The 15419-nt window shown below is 52.4% G+C and overlaps 1 protein-coding gene and 1 long non-coding RNA gene across 2 annotated transcripts; one reads left to right on the plus strand and one right to left on the minus strand.

Annotated features, from left to right (window-relative positions):
• Window positions 1–1419: 1419 nt before the first annotated feature.
• On the minus strand, window positions 1420–13436 carry LOC123649856 (cytochrome P450 2E1). The gene is made up of 9 exons (XM_045568090.1): window positions 13247–13436; window positions 12225–12384; window positions 9783–9932; window positions 9268–9428; window positions 8668–8844; window positions 7611–7752; window positions 6081–6268; window positions 5462–5603; window positions 1420–4329 (listed from the first exon to the last, which is right to left on the minus strand). The coding sequence occupies exons 1-9, from the start codon at window positions 13421–13423 to the stop codon at window positions 4145–4147; spliced, it is 1482 nt and encodes a 493-aa protein (XP_045424046.1). The 5' UTR covers window positions 13424–13436; the 3' UTR covers window positions 1420–4144.
• LOC123649857 lies at window positions 11537–14004 on the plus strand. The gene is made up of 2 exons (XR_006739162.1): window positions 11537–12035; window positions 13257–14004. It is a non-coding gene; the product is annotated as an uncharacterized LOC123649857 (long non-coding RNA).
• The last annotated feature ends 1415 nt before the right edge of the window (window positions 14005–15419 follow it).

Below are 15419 nucleotides of genomic sequence, written 5' to 3' on the forward strand. Positions count from 1 at the left end.
GTTTTGTGAATAAACATTCGTATTTGCAGTTAATGGACTTTGAAAGTGGTTGCAAAATTGGGGTTGAAGTCACTGATTTGTCTGTGAGGGCGAGTCGAGAAAGTCACTAAATTAATAAATATTGACCAGAGGCTCACGAAGGCATTCTCCCCGAAGCAGCTGTAGGGAAGATGCTGAGCAGAGCCTTCCTCCTCGGGAGGGAAAGGCAGAGTGAGACAAGGTTGCTGGGGACTGTCTAGTCTGCTTTGTGTTACTATACAGGGATACCTGCAGCTGGTAATTTATAAAGAAAAAAGGCTTCCTTGTCTCATAATTCTGACGGCAGGAGGTTCAGGACTGGGCTTCTGCAGCCGTGAGGGCCCTGGGGAGCCTCCGCTGGTGGCAGGAGGTGAAGGGGAGCTGCAGGGGCAGAAGAGAGCGGGGCAGGTGCCGGGCTCTTTCCAGAACCAGCTCCTGCAGGAGCTACCAGTGGGAACTCAGCCCTGAGTGAGGGCATTCGCCTGCTAACGGGGGATCTGTCCCCACCACCCAGACACCTCCCACCTCCAGCACTGGGGAATCCCATCTCAGCATGCGGTGGGGGGGGCACACATTCAAACCAGAGCAGGGACCCGGGGGAGCATCACACTCAGTCTGAGAGGCGAGAGGTGACTTCAGAGGAGACAGCATGGAAGGCGCATCTTGACGGACGGGGCCGGTCAATGTAAATATTAATACATCTCTTTTTATCTAAATGGCATAATCGACACACTTCTTAAAATACCTCACTGTTTCCCATAATGTGTCCAAAACACGTTGCTGTGCCGTGAAATTGTCCTCTGCCAGCTCATTTGAATTCCCGGACAGAGCCTGTGTCACAATCCACCATCTGTTCTACCAGCACTGAATATGAGGTAAAACTATAAAATTTCTGGAATAAAACGTAGGAGAAACTCTTCGTGGACTTGGGTTATGTAAAAAATTCTTACAGGAAATAGAAAAGAATGAACCACAAAATAGAAAATATTGATAAATTGAACATAATAATTAAAATCTTTTACTCTTCATAAAATACTGTTAAGAAAATGAAATGACAAGTTAGACTTGAAGAAAAAATGTGAAAAACCATATCTGATAAAGATTTGATTCCAGCATAAGAAAATCAAGAGAGAAAAACTTATTTAAAATGGGCAAATGCATTGGACAGATATTTCACCAAAGAGATAGTGAATAACCGCACGGAAACCTCATTAGTCATTAAGGAAATGCAAATTGAAACCACAATGAGGTTCTACTACACTTCTGCCAGAAGAGCTAAAATTAAAAAGACTAATGATGCCAAGTGCAGTCATGATGCAGAGAAAACAAAACTCGTCTCTGTTGCTGATGGGAACGAAAACTCCCAAAAATGAAACATACACATTTCACATGACCCAACAATTTTATTCCGACATATTTTCTCAAGAGAAAAGAAACACAGCCACCCAAAGACTTGTATGTGAATATTTATAGCATTTTTATTCATAGTGGATAAAAACTGGGAAGAACTCAAGGGTCATTAGTAACAAATGATGGGATACTCATACACAGAAATACTTTTTAGCAACAAAAACAAACGCAAAATTAACTCACACAGCCCATGGATAAATCGCCAAAGAATTCACAAACCAGAGACTATGTAGCGTAAGCTTTGGTTTATGTGGCACTAGGGACACAGCGGAGCTCTCGGGCCACTCGAGACAGACACCCAGGGCCCGGGCCCGGGCAGCACACTGACCACAAAGGAGCAGGAGCTAATTTCGAGGTCGTGGAAATATTCTATGTCTTGACTACGGTGGTGTCCTCATGATTGTATGTACCTGACAGCTCATTACATATTCAAATTGATGAATTTTATTGTATGTAAATCACACTTAATAAAACTAAAAAGAAAAAGGAAAAATGCCTTAGGAAAATAGGCTGGTGCTGAGTACGGGAGTCCTTGTATATTGCCCAAAGCTCTGGATTTTATAATATTTTGGAGTCACTAGGGCATTTTAAAAGATCTCTGTCTAGAAGAGTGAATTTATGAGGGAGGTGGTTGCTACTGGCATCTTCTATGGGCAGATGCTTCCTCGTGCAGTGCACGCTTCACACACCTGTCCCTGTCACAGCCCTCTGTGCTCGGGGTTGAGCTCCTCATCTAAAGGTTGGAAGTGGAGGTCCTCGCCGGCTGGTCCTGACACTTTGGATCTTTCCACCACACACCTCTCCGCTACAAGACGCCCCCCGGTGAAGTACGGCGTGGACCACTCAGGAGCATCCAGGGCCCGTGATTGGTGACAGAGTACACGGGGTAACCGTGGGGGTTGCAAAGCACCAGGCATGCACGGCGAGAGGAGAGGATGCTCACGATCGCCCTGTGGGTCTTTCTGAGCAAGTGGGGGAATATGAACACCAGCAGGATGCTGAAGGGGGCACGCCCACCTCCCTGGCAGCTGACGCAGGTGGATGCGCCCACCCGCCCCCTGAGCTGAGGAAGAGTCTGGGCTTAGAGTAGAATCCACAGGGAGCTGGGCTGAACGTCCCGGCCCAGGTGTCCGACCACGTCTCAAGCAGTGACCAGAGGAGTCTGTCCCCTTCCTCCATCCTCCCCACCCCCACTGACCCCTTCTCTCTGATTTTGCACAATGTGGCTTAGATCCGTAGAGGATTTCTTACAGTGATGTCACCTCTCGGTCAGTGCTCCCTCTCGAGGATCGGTAGGACCTGAAATGGCCGAGGCTTGGGAGGCCCCCGGGGGTGAAGTTTTGGACCGTGCTGACCAGGATGGCAACCTGGACCCCATAGCTGAATGATGCCCGATGACTTAAACAATAACCCTCGAAGGGCCTTCACACCCCTCAGCATTTTCCCATCACTGTTGGGTAGTTTAGCATTTTCCTAGGCTATTCTCTCAAATTGAAACCTCTCTACCCCAAAGCAAATAAAAAGATATTTTAATATATTCTTCTGCTGGAAGCATCTTCCTACTGTGCAGGTGTGATGTCGAGAAACACAGGCCCACACGGGCGGCTGGAGCCGCAGCCCACTGCTCTGCCGTTGGTGGACGCTGGTCCTCGGTGGGCCCATGGGGGTAAGCTGGCAGGTGTGGGCTGTGCAGCAAGGCCTCCAGGACAGCATGTCCTGATCCCAGGAGCCTGGGGATGTGCTTCCTCACGCGATGACAGGGACTCTGCGTATGTGAACCGATCCAGGGTCTGGAGATGGGGCCCGGTGAAAGCTTTCCAAGAGGGAGGCAGGAGAGACCGGAAGGTGCCGCGATGCTGACGGTGAGACGTTGCCCATTTTGTTAAGGAGCATTGACAGCAAGCACGGTGTGCCGGGGTGCTGCTCCGGGGCTTGGCCTGCCGACTCCACCGCCAGTCGCAGTCTCCGTGTCACCGAGGGACGGCCAGGGCACGAAGGCTGTGCATGCAGAGGGCTGGCCAGGTGGGGACGGGGCTCCTGCTCCAAACTCCTCTCTGTTTCACATGTTAGGGTTAGTTCACTGAGAATACTTTTAGCTACATTTTTGCTTCATTCCACGTGAGGGTCTCCCTAAGCCTAGCATTTCTCCTTCTAGATACAAAGTCAGATTTTAATAATAAGAGATAATAACAGATGACTATGTTGACTTTTCAGACATACTTTACCCTTAAAATATAGCACAGAATGGTGGTCACAGGGAGGCCCAGGAACAACTACCCCAAGGCAAAAAGGGAGGGAATATATTTTTGACAGGGTCGATAAATCCTGACAAAACTGTATTATTTCTCCCTATTCCATTCTTCAAAATTGTGTCCCTATTCCTTGTCAATACTTTATCACAGATTCTGGTGCTGGGGCCTGGACAGCTCTGCTTTTTCAAGAGAGGTCAGTTTGACTTACAGTGACAGATCCCTAATTATTGATACCATGCTCCTAGGAACTCGGACATAGCCTCAAACAAATTCACAGTTTAATTAAGTTTAGCAGAATATCTTTTGGACTTTGTTTTCAAATTCTGTCTGAAGATTGGGACCCTGGAAAGTATCGCTGGGGCCGGACTACCCCTGTGGCTCCCTGGGCAGGGTGGGGGGTCTCGTGGGGGTCCCTGCAGGTGTGCTGGAAAGACAGGTGGGGCCGGGGTGTGTCCTCCTCACACTCACGAGCGGGGAATGACACAGAGTTTGTAGCGTGGGGGGATGCTGCCAAACCCAATTGTAACAGGGCTCAGGTCGATATCCTTTGGGTCCACAAGAGACTTCAGGTTAAAATTCTGCAAAATGGCCGTCAAGAGCAGAAACAACTCCATGCGAGCCAGGCCTTCTCCAACACACACTCGCTTTCCTGGAAGTGACAGTGCAGTGGTGAGACACAGGGCAGTGAGGCGGCAAGGTGGACGGACTCTGGGGGGCTGCCGCAGGGAGGCGGGACCCACCCTCTCTGCCCACTGAAAGAAGCGTAAAATGTATTCAGTGTAAGAACATCAGCGGTGGCCGGGCGCGGTGGCTCACGCCTGTAATCCCAGCACTCTGGGAGGCCGAGGCGGGTGGATCGCTCGAGGTCAGGAGTTCGAGACCAGCCTGAGCAAGAGCGAGACCTCGTCTCTACTAAAAAATATCTATAGAAGAAATTAGCCGGGCATGGTGGCGCATGCCTGTAGTCCCAGCTACTCGGGAGGCTGAGGCAGGAGGATCGCTTGAGCCCAGGAGTTTGAGGTTGCTGTGAGCTAGGCTGACGCCACGGCACTCACTCCAACCTGGGCAACAGAGCGAGACTCTGTCTCAAAAAAAAAAAAAAAAGAACATCAGTGGCAGTGGCTTATTCAAGGACCAGCCTTCACACGACCTCGATCATCCAGAACTCAAATGCAAAACCCCGTGTTAAGTTGGGAACTTGTCCCTGCCCAGTGAGGAACGCACGGCCCCGTCTCACGCACGATGCCCTGCAGGAGGGAACCGGCCGGTGAGAAGCCACCGGGCAGAGAGGGGAGAGAAGGGCGAAGTTGGCTGCTGGATCCCCCTCACAGCAGCACCAGCGGAGGCCCCGGGAGGGGTCTCGGCCTTAGGAAGAGCCGCTGAGTCACACACCAGGGAGGGCCGAGATACTCTCTGCAATGCGTCCCGGTAACCAAGGTTAGATTTCATTTAGTAGCCCTTGTTTAAAATTATGGACAGTTGGGTGATATAGTTCTGAGCGATTTTCACTAAGTCCTGTTAAGCAGAAACAGAGTGTATCAGTGAATGAGGTAAAATGTCCACGCCATGGGAAAAATACCTCATTCCAGGGCTGCTGGTGAAAAGATGTCATTTAGCCTCTCTGAACAGAGAAGAACACATTCGGGTCATGTCATAAGTAGGAACCAGGGTGTCGAGGCTCGAGTGTCACGCAAGTCTGGGGCAAGTGGTGGCACATTGGGTAGAGAGGAGGGAGGCAGGGCCAGGCCTCGAGGGAAGGTGCCACCTCGGAGCCCTCTTACCTGCAGAGAACGGCTTGAAATAGTCACTGTACTTGAACTTCCCGTGCTCATCCAGAAAGTGCTCTGGCTTAAACTTCTCTGGATCAGGGAATTCTTGGCTGTCGTACAAAACGGAGGTCAGAGCAGGGATTACGACTGTGCCCTGGAAGAAGCAAAGACTGTCTCAGTCGGCAACGTCAACAAAGTGAGGCTTTCGTCAGAAGCCCCAGGGAAGGCTGTCTTTCTTCACACAGGATTTCGCCTGACACGGGTCAGGATGTTTCAGCTGGGGAAGCCGTTTAGGTGAGGACAGGGTGGCAAGCAGGCAGGGCCAGCTCTGAATGAAGACGGGAGCCCTAATCTCGTCACAGGACTAACTCCAGAGCTGGTTGTGACGGTGGCTTGTTCCTGACGTTGCAATCACTAGCAGCCCCGGGCTCTGCCTGAGAAGGCACCTTTCCGGGGTCTCCACTCTCTGGTCTCCGGGTCTGCGTGAGCACCCATGGGGACGCGCACGCTGTGGGGTGCCGGTCCCGCGCACCACTCAGCCCCACCTGCCAAAGGGAGGCGATCTGGGCCCCATGCGGGTCCCCAGGTGGTGAGCGACGGGGTGCCCGTGCTGTGTGCTCCAGGCTCTGACCTTGGGGATGACGTATCCTCGGAACTTGGTGTCTTGGGTTGCTTCGTGGGGCAGGTTGGAGGGTATGAGGCTGATGAACCGCTGAATCTCGTGCACCACGGCGTCCGTGTAGGGCATCTGCAGCCTGTCCTTGGTGGCGGGCACGCGGCTCGGCCCGATCACCCTGTCAATTTCTTCATGAAGTTTCTCTGCCAGGAAATGAATGAGACAAATTTAAAGGACTAACTCCAAGCTGGTTGGACGTCCACCCGTTAGCCACCCAGACAATGTTTGTGGAGCATCCGAAGCAAGTGAATTACTGGAAAATTCTCCACAAATGTTCATGTAGGGTTAGCTCTATGTGGTTATCGCCAGTCCACAGAAGGTGTCGGCAGCCGTTAGCTGACAACGGCTTATCCAGTGCTTTCCTCTTCACATAGGAGCAAAGAACAACAAAAGCGTCGTGAAATTTTCTTCTGGGAGGGAAATCTTCACACTGGTTGTTCTCTCAGGCTGGTTTATTGCACGCTCCTGAGAAGCGTGAAGGACAATGACGGACTGGAATCAGGTGTGCGTGGTCTACTGCCTGAAGTCTCAAAGTCTCTCTTTTCTGACAGATGGACCAGCTTTGCAAAACAGAGATAACTTTTGCGAGTTGCCTAACCTCTCTGCATTTGAGATTTCCTACAGGACTTTATCATATGTTGAATGAAAAAGCCAAACTGCAGAAAGTTATGTACAGTGTGGTACCTAGGGAAAATATTCACATACCCACAGCAATAAATGACTTGTGTGCTGACGCTCAGTAAATGTTAAATGTACGACGTCAGGCATGGGATGCCACAACCCTGAAACCACCTCTGGGGAGGGAGGCAGGGCAGCGTGAGGCAGTGGGGTTTTGGCTGGCTCTGTAATTCGTTTGCTTTTTGAGAGTCCTGAAGCAAATATTGCAAAATGTTGATACATGATAAATTTGGCAATGGATGTATGGGTGTCAATATTTATCTTTTCTTTTTGTCTATATTGAAAATTCCTCACAAATAATAATTTAAAACATTTCCTGGGCCTATGGTTCCCCTAGTGCAGAGTGGTCAAAAGTTCTCCTGTAACTGCGACAGACCCATAAACCGCTTCCCTGCGTAAGCTCTCCGCCCCTCACCCTTCACGCTTCACGTGAGCATTTCGCCTCAGAAAGACCAGAGACCAGGGCCAGACCCCAGACCAGTCACGGATCCACATTCTTGGGGGAAACGACTTCAAACGCTACAAAATCTACTCTCAAGACTGGATGAGCTTTAAGAATACGGTGTATGGAAGGGCCTGGAAGGCAGCAGCAGCCCAGTGCTATCGGCAGCGGGGTTATCGGGTGCCGGCACAAGCAGTAGCATCTCCCCTCAAAGCAATTCACCCAGTGATCTTGCCACGTCACCTGTGCGGGTTCACAAGCAGCCGACGCCTAAAGGGAAAAGCTGACGCCCAAAATGTGCAGTGTGCCCACCGCCCAGGGAGACGCAGCCACGTGGCCCGGTGTCCGGCTTGTCACCTGCGTACCTTCGATCTCCGGGTACTTCATGAGAATCAGGAGCCCGTATCTCAGGGTGGTGCTGGTGGTCTCTGTCCCTGCAAAGAACATGTCGGCCACGGTCACGGAGATGTTGTCCAGCGTGTACAAAGGCTCTGCACTGTGCTTCCTCTGCGACATGAGAGACAGACGGGGACTCAACACGGGGGGTCTCGGTGACAGGAAGGCAGGGCTTGTCTCCCTCAGCGCAGAGAGAACCTGGCCACCTCCCAGCTCTACAGGGACACAAGAGACAGCGTCGAGGAGGCTGTCCCAGCGGGACTGGGACTGGGAGCCGGGAGAGACATGTCATCTCCACCTCACGCCAGGGAAACTGAGGCTCTCAGGAAACCTCCTGCGGGCAGGACAGGGCTCTGCACCCAGGCCTTGGGGCTCAGTCTCCCCCAACAGCACGAGGGCCCTGAGATGCCTCGAGCTGGGTCACAGCTCGGGTCTGAGCTGGGTGACTTCTGCTGACGACCCTCCCACGGCAGGGCTGGCGTCTGCTGGGCAGGGAGTGGGCGGCGAGGCCCAAACCGACGGCAGAGCTTCTCGGCCTGCTGTCCAGGAGGAGTCAGTGTGGAATTCCCACACTGCTCTTGAGCCACAGCCACAGGAAAGGAAAAGACGAGGATACGAGAAGCTTCGCCAAGCTGGGCTGAGGGCTGGAGGTTCTGAGGGGCTGCAGGTGAGTGGGGCCGGGGAGGCTGGGCCCCGGGGAGCCAAGTACAGTTGGGGTCACGCACACAGGGAACGCCGAGGGCTTCTCCTCAGGCAAGGTGCGCGTTCCAGCGAGTGGGCTGGAAAGGGTTAAGCGACAGGGCCTGAAGGGGGCTGAGGGCCCCCAGCCCCAGGCCCACTGGGTGGACAGGCGGGACGGGGCCTCCTCGCGTCCTGAGAGGCCGAGCGTGTCTGTGTGAGGCTTAGAGCATTGGGGCAGCCACTGTGGGGGTGTGGACGCAGCAAGTGGGGTCACACTGACAGCACAGCCCCGAAGGGCCCACGCGCCCACCCCAGCGAGCCCGCCTCGCACAAGGGTCTCGGCACCTTCTCCATTTCCGCGAGCAGGCAGTCGGTGAAGTCCCGGGGGCAGGTGGGGTCCAGGGACTGGTGGTGCTCCTTCACTCTGGCAAACACATACTCTTTTATTTCAGACACGTTCTTTAACACTTTTCTGTGGCTTCCAGGCAGGTAGTGTAGATAGCTCGAAAAATTATTGTAAAACTAGAGAGAGAGAGAGAGAGAGAGAGAAATTTCACTATTTTTTTTTTTTTTCTAGATGCAACATAATTGTGTGTCCTGGGCTAACTTTCTCCAAACTTGAATTTCCGACTATCACAATCATGCTGTTTGAAACATCTGGGGTCACCAGTGTCTTCTTTGGGCACCATTCTCCGAGGCATTGCACATTCTGTGGGCAAATGTGCACACGTCGGTCCATACATGGCCTGATCTTAGCAGACCAGAGGTGCAGGGCCCTGATGCCTCCAGGCGCACAGTGAGGGCTGTGTAGCCGGACGCTGCCAAAATACTCCTGCTCTCTGGCTTCTGGGCCCTGCCTGTCCCATACAACTTGAGTTTTCCTTCTTCTCCTTCTCCTCACATAAACTAAACAATTGAAGATTAATGGAAAGGAAATGGCTTCACCTCGAGCCAGGTAGTACTTAGCAGGTAGAAGTTCTCATTAAACAAACTCATCAGCCTCAGACACTTCTTGTCATCGTAGTCAAAGTGCTTGCGGAAGAGGATGTCAGCGATGACGTTGAAGGGGGCACAGCCGATGAGAAAGGTGGGGTCAAAGGGCTGGCCTGGAAAACAGGTGGGCGTCAGCGCAGGTGAGCTGCTGCTGAGATTTACCAACGCCTGTGAGAAGGCGCCTTAAAGTCTGTGGTAATTCGCAAAAAATAGTGAATGTTTGAACCTATTTGAGTTTTCTTTACTTTTCAGCGTTAATTATGATACAGCAGACGCACACTCGAGGGCCACTCCTGCTCCCCTGAAACGCAGGGCTGGGAACTTGAGCTGTAAGACCCTCTCCTTGTCCGTGGGTCCCGTAGCTGCCAACTCTTCCGGGTTGTTGGGATGCCATCTAGGGACCCCAGCCCCTGCAGCCCCTCCCGCCTGTGTGGGCACTGGGTCCTGCACGGGTGGCGGGTACACACCCTGGGTCTTCCTGAGCTCCTCCAGCAGGAAGTGGATCTCCCTCTGGATCCGCTCCTCGTTGGCCTGTTTTCCCATCCCATAGTCCCGGAGGACAGTCAGGGAGAACCGCCGGGTGTCCTTCCAGGTGGGCCCATTATTGAAGATGACACCTACGGAAGAAGGACTGTCAGAGGGTTACGCCAAGCGCCCAGGTCTTGGAGAAACGGGACTGGATGGGAGGGGCTCTGTCGGGGCCCTGGGCACCGGGGTTTGCAGGTGTGCTGAGGGGTGGCAGCAGAGGAGGCAGGCAGCTGCCAGCACTGGCCACGGGGTGGGTTTTGGGGAGAATCCTTTCTGGGGTCCTCAAGTCCCACCCTGTGATTTTTGCATGGCACTGAACTGTCCTGGGTGCTTTCTTCTTCATAACATCACTGTTTTCTTTCTTTTTCACTTTCCACCGAGTCTTTCCCATGCTAAATGAAACCACATGTGGCCACTCCAAGAAAAACCTCCCACCTGTTTCTTGTCTATTGACAAAAACTCTTGAAAAAACATTCTGTTCTCATCAGTTTTTAACCTCATACTATAACCACCTCAACTGATGGCTTTTTGGCTTTGCAGCCAGTTTCTTTACTAAAATCTGAGAGGTCACATGACTCTCTGACTGCACGGACCATGGGGGTTGGGAAAACTGAGCCCTTTCCCTTCTACGCGCTTGTCAAAGCCTCGCTCCGCCTGGTCTCTTCCCCCAGGAGTCTCCTGCTGGGTCCCCTGGGAGCATGGAGACATTTGAAATCAACGAATCTAAAACTAAACTTTCCTTTCTTTAAAAATGTTCGCATATTTCCATCGCTGTCTCAGTTAACTACAAACCTTTCTCACTTTCCCCCAGATAGGAACGTCTGAGTCACCCGACTTGGTCCCTCTCTGTCACTCCTGGCCCTGCCCCTTTCTCAGCTACAAGCCCCCTTACACCTTAGGGTCTCCTCGTCATCTTCTCCCTTCTCTTCCTCTTATCCATCATCATTTTGTCAACTACCTCCTGCGTGGAAGACACTCTACTGTGCTTCAGGCATTTTGTGATAAACAAGGGACAACAGTCACATCCCGTGGAGCTTCTCAGCCCCTCCCACATTAACTGTTTGACCACTGGTGGGAAGGAAGCACCTGTAGGAGGCCGAGAAACAGCCCAGGGGACAAAAAGCCTGGCCAGGGAGGGAGTTGGGCAGATGAGGTGGGGTGAGGGGGGTGGGGGTCCAGCCTGGACTAGGGTTTGAATCTCATCCTGAAAGGTTGGGAAAAGCACTGGTGCCCAAGGAGGCTGGCGGGGCAGAGGGGCAGAAGTGACAGTGTGGCCACCTGTGGGGTCAGGTTGAGTGGAGGGGGCCCCAAGATGATCCCTTTAGAGGGATTCAAAATACAGGTGGAGGGACTGAGTATTCTCAGTTTTATAAAGGTTTTCTGGGCCTGGCGAGGTGGCTCAAGCCTGTAATCCCAGCACTCTGGGAGGCCGAGGTGGGAGGATCACTCAAGGCCAGGAGTTTGAGACCAGCCTGAGCAAGAGCGAGACCCTGTCTCTACTAAAAATAGAAAGAAATGATTTGGACAGCTAAAAATACATAGAGAAAAAAAATTAGCCGGGTGTGGTGGCGCATGCCTGTAGTCCCAGCTACTCAGGAGGCTGAGGCAAGAGAATCTCTTGAGCCCAGGAGTTGGAGGTTGCTGTGAGCGAGGCTGACACCACGGCACTCACTCTAGCCCAGGCAACAGAGCGAGACGCTGTCTCAAAAAAAAAAAAAAAAAAGATTTTCTGAAATGATGTCTGCAGTTCCCTTAGCGCATCACACAGCCTATGCTTACTATTATGCTAATAATGGACATTTATGTCACCAACCCTGGGGGATCTGAGGCATCCTGTGTCCAGGGCTGGACTGATTTTCAGAGTCAGTCTGGGCCATGTGGGTCATATGAGACTTTGGAGCCCCAGGCAGAGGCAGCAAAGCCCAATCTGCTGCCTTCAAGATGCGTCCTTGGGCCCAGAGGTGGCAGATTACGGGTCCCCTGAACCAGGACTGAGCTCCTTGATCACAGCATCCTGGTCTCATGGGGTCCTTCCCAAAGCTCTGTGTTGATGACAAGGACCAAGAGGGTTGATTTTGCTTTTGGCAACTCCAAAGAAGTAAAACAAACCCACGATGTAGAAGAGAGAAAATCAGACATCACCGATTGATTGTGACACCGCGTAACCTCAGAAACACACACCGGAAAAACAGGTGAGAACATCAAGACAGACCACGCGTGAGCCACCACCCACACCGTCTGGGGACCTGTGCACCCGTCCTTCTTCCTGCGGCTGCTGTTGCTGTCACTGTTAGTTCAGTGTGACTACTGGCCAGTGCCGGCGCCGCTCCCACCCACGACTGCCCCGGGTGTCGCGCCCCACGCCCGGGAAGCAGACTCACCCTTGTCGCGGTGCTCCTGGAAGGCGGGGATGTAGCCTCTGCCGGAGAGCTCGCTCTTGTAGTCCAGCAGCGCCTCCCGCACCGCCTTGTAGCCATGCAGCACCACGACGCGCCGCGGGCCCAGGTACAGCGTGAACACCGGCCCGAAGCGCTCTGCCATCTGCGGGGACCAAGGACGGCCCTGCTTTAGCCCGCGCCTCTGCCACTTGTCCCAGGGGGTTTTGGGGAAGGGCCATCTGAGTCCAGCCAACGTGGGAAGGCCCTCCCGCAGGAGGCCGCTGCGTCCGCAGGGAGCGCAGCTGGACGCGCTGGCGCACCCGGCCGGCCCCCCTCCAGGGCCCGCTGGCCCAGACACCGTCAGCTCCGCAGACGCTGGCTCTCCCCCACTTCTCTGATGCCACTTTGCCAGCGCCCGCGCCCATCACCCCATTTCCCACTCCCCAGCCAAGGTCCTGGTCCCAGGGGCTGCAGGCTGAGCCGGAGCCCTCGTCCCGCCCGCCGCCAGCCCAGCCTGCGCTGTGCACCGTGTCCACACCCCGCCGTGCAAACGCCAAGCTCAAGCTCTGTGTCGGCGGCATTCTTTATCAACTCAGTCTTTAGATTTGTTAGCCCAGGAGGCAGGTATGCTTACCGCGCAGGCCGGTCCGGAGCTTCACTTTCCAGCCTGCGCTTTGGCACACCCAGGCTGGCTCTCGGCCGCTGTGCGTCCGGACGCGAGCGCACGGCCATCTGGCGATGCGGCCGGCGCGTCTCCACTGCGGACCACGCCGGCCTCCCCTTAACCAGCCCGGCTACACAGCACAGGCAGGGGCCTTCAGAGCCCAACGTGGCCAATGCCCCCTCTGAGGGCCCCATACCCACACTGTACCCCGCGCTGCACTCTTTGAATATCACTCCTGCATCCTACTGTTAATTCACAACAAGCTGGTATTAACAACAATTTGTCTGCCGTGAGTTGAATACACACATATTAGATCTAATTCCTGAATTATTCTCCCTAAAATTAACAATATTTTTCTTGCCTTGTTCAAGGACTTGGGGATATTCTTCAATTCCAACTGGAGAAGATTCCCAACGATGGGAAGTGGGAAAGGTCCCGGCGGCAGGTTCCAGCTGCTGTGGACCTGCTTCCAGATGGACACCAGCAGGAGGACAGCCACCCAGCACAGCAGGGCCACCGTGATGCCCAGGACAGCCATGGTGCCTCTGGCGTCCCGCTGCCGACGTGAGAGTACAGTCCTGTGGCAAGGCCGAACTTTTATAACGCATCCTTGAGAAGGAGGGTGACCCAGCAACCAATGCCACCTTCCTTCTCCGCTGGCCCAAGTTATTAGTTTATTATTACCTGCTGTTGGCCATCTCTTCAAAGTCTGATCCTGTCGCTGTTGCCTCCTAGAAGTGCATCCAATGACCTTGGGGAGGATGGAGCTGGGCTCTGGCAACACCAGCTGCTGACACCAGTCACCTTGTGGATAAACATGTCCAGGAACATGTCACCAACCCAAAGGTCAGAAAGTGGGATGCAAAAGCTCTTACCATCTGATGAGGAGGTTTGTCTGAGCGGCCCCAATGGTACCTGAACCACCACTTGCCAAATTAATGGGGCCAAAAGGAAAATTCAACATCTGAATCCTGTTCCACTTTGTCACATTAACTGGCAAATTCAGGGGAAGAAAACGAAAGGAAAGAAAGAGTTGAACAATTTTGAGAAAATTATTTCTGATTATAAAGAAGGCATATTTTTATTGTAGTGGTTAAATAAAGTGACATATTCAATACATGGAAGGCGTACATTGGTTTGGTCCAAAAAGGCAGGACATCTCAAAGCAGGGAATTCGAGGTTATAGGTGGGTTTAAAGATCCTTTGATTTGTGATTGGTTAAAGAAATGAAGCTTTGTCTAAAGGCTGGGAATGTTTCAAGTTAAGATAAGGAAGTCTGTTAATCAGAGACAAGCCACTGGACAAATAGCAGACACACACCCAGATTCAAGTGATGTGTTAAGTAAAAACTGATGACCTGCAGCTGTGGGTCAAGCTCTGTTTTGCACAGCCTTAGCCTGTCATGAGTCACAGAGCACTTCTTCAAGAAGGGACGGGCATGCTGAGGCATATCTGACCTCCCTCGTGGCCAGCAACTCAGCTTTAGGGCATTTCTGGGGTCCTCTTGGCCAAGAGGGGTCTATTCAGTCAGCTGGGGTGCTTAAGACTTATTTTAGTTCACAGAATTCATTTATATAGAGCACACAAGCCATTGTGTTTTGTTTTGTTCTGTTTTTACTATAGTCAGAGTTTCTGTTACCATCAACACACTCTCAAATGTTTTCTGAAAGGACAACTTCAGTGGCAACGGGCTCCCTGCTGGGAGCAGGGAGTTGGTGACCCTTCATGGTCATGCCGTATTTCAATTCTACAGCTCACATCTTCTAACTTAGCAAACAGAGTTGTCTGGCCCTTAGCTGCATACACTCGCAGTTACACTCACCTGAATATGGTGCTTTCAATCCTGGCTGCAAGTTGGAATCACCATAGAGCCTTTTAACAGTGCCAGCATCCAGTCACGCCCTAACACAGTTACCGTAGGTCTCTGTGTGTGAGGCCTGGGCGTGAGCGAGGGGCAGCCACGTGCAGCCAGGCTGGCGACACCACGCAGGGACGACACCCAGATTCTGGGGAGGGGAAGGTGTGGAGGGGCATGGTGACGGGAAGGGGACGGTGAAGCCACGCCGCAGAGAAGAGAAGCAGGATCACTGGGATGACCCCATCAAAAGATAATCGATGTTAAATTTTAGCACATTTCGTTTAAAATCTTTTTAAAATGGACTTTGTCTACTTTTGACAAAAACAGCATGTCCTTTTTTAAACCTGACTTTTGTTTACCAACATATTGCAAATGTATTACCCAACCAATGACTTTTAAATAATGTTATTTTTGGATAATTTTGTATTTACAGAACAGTTGCAAAGATAGTGTAGAGAGTCTCTGAGAACCTTCCCCCAGTTCCCTGGGGTTCACGTCCCACGGCATCATGGTGTGTTGCCAAAACTAGGAGGTTAACACGAGCGCAACACAATCGACCAAACCACACACTCTTGGATCTCGCCAGTTATTCTGCCAACACCTTTTTTCTGCTCCAGGACCCAGTGCACGATGCTGCACTGCATTTAGTCTTTAGGGTCTTTGGTCTCCCCTGACT

The sequence above is a fragment of the Lemur catta genome, chromosome 14 (genome assembly GCF_020740605.2).
Source record: "Lemur catta isolate mLemCat1 chromosome 14, mLemCat1.pri, whole genome shotgun sequence".
Taxonomy (NCBI): Eukaryota; Metazoa; Chordata; class Mammalia; order Primates; family Lemuridae; genus Lemur; species Lemur catta.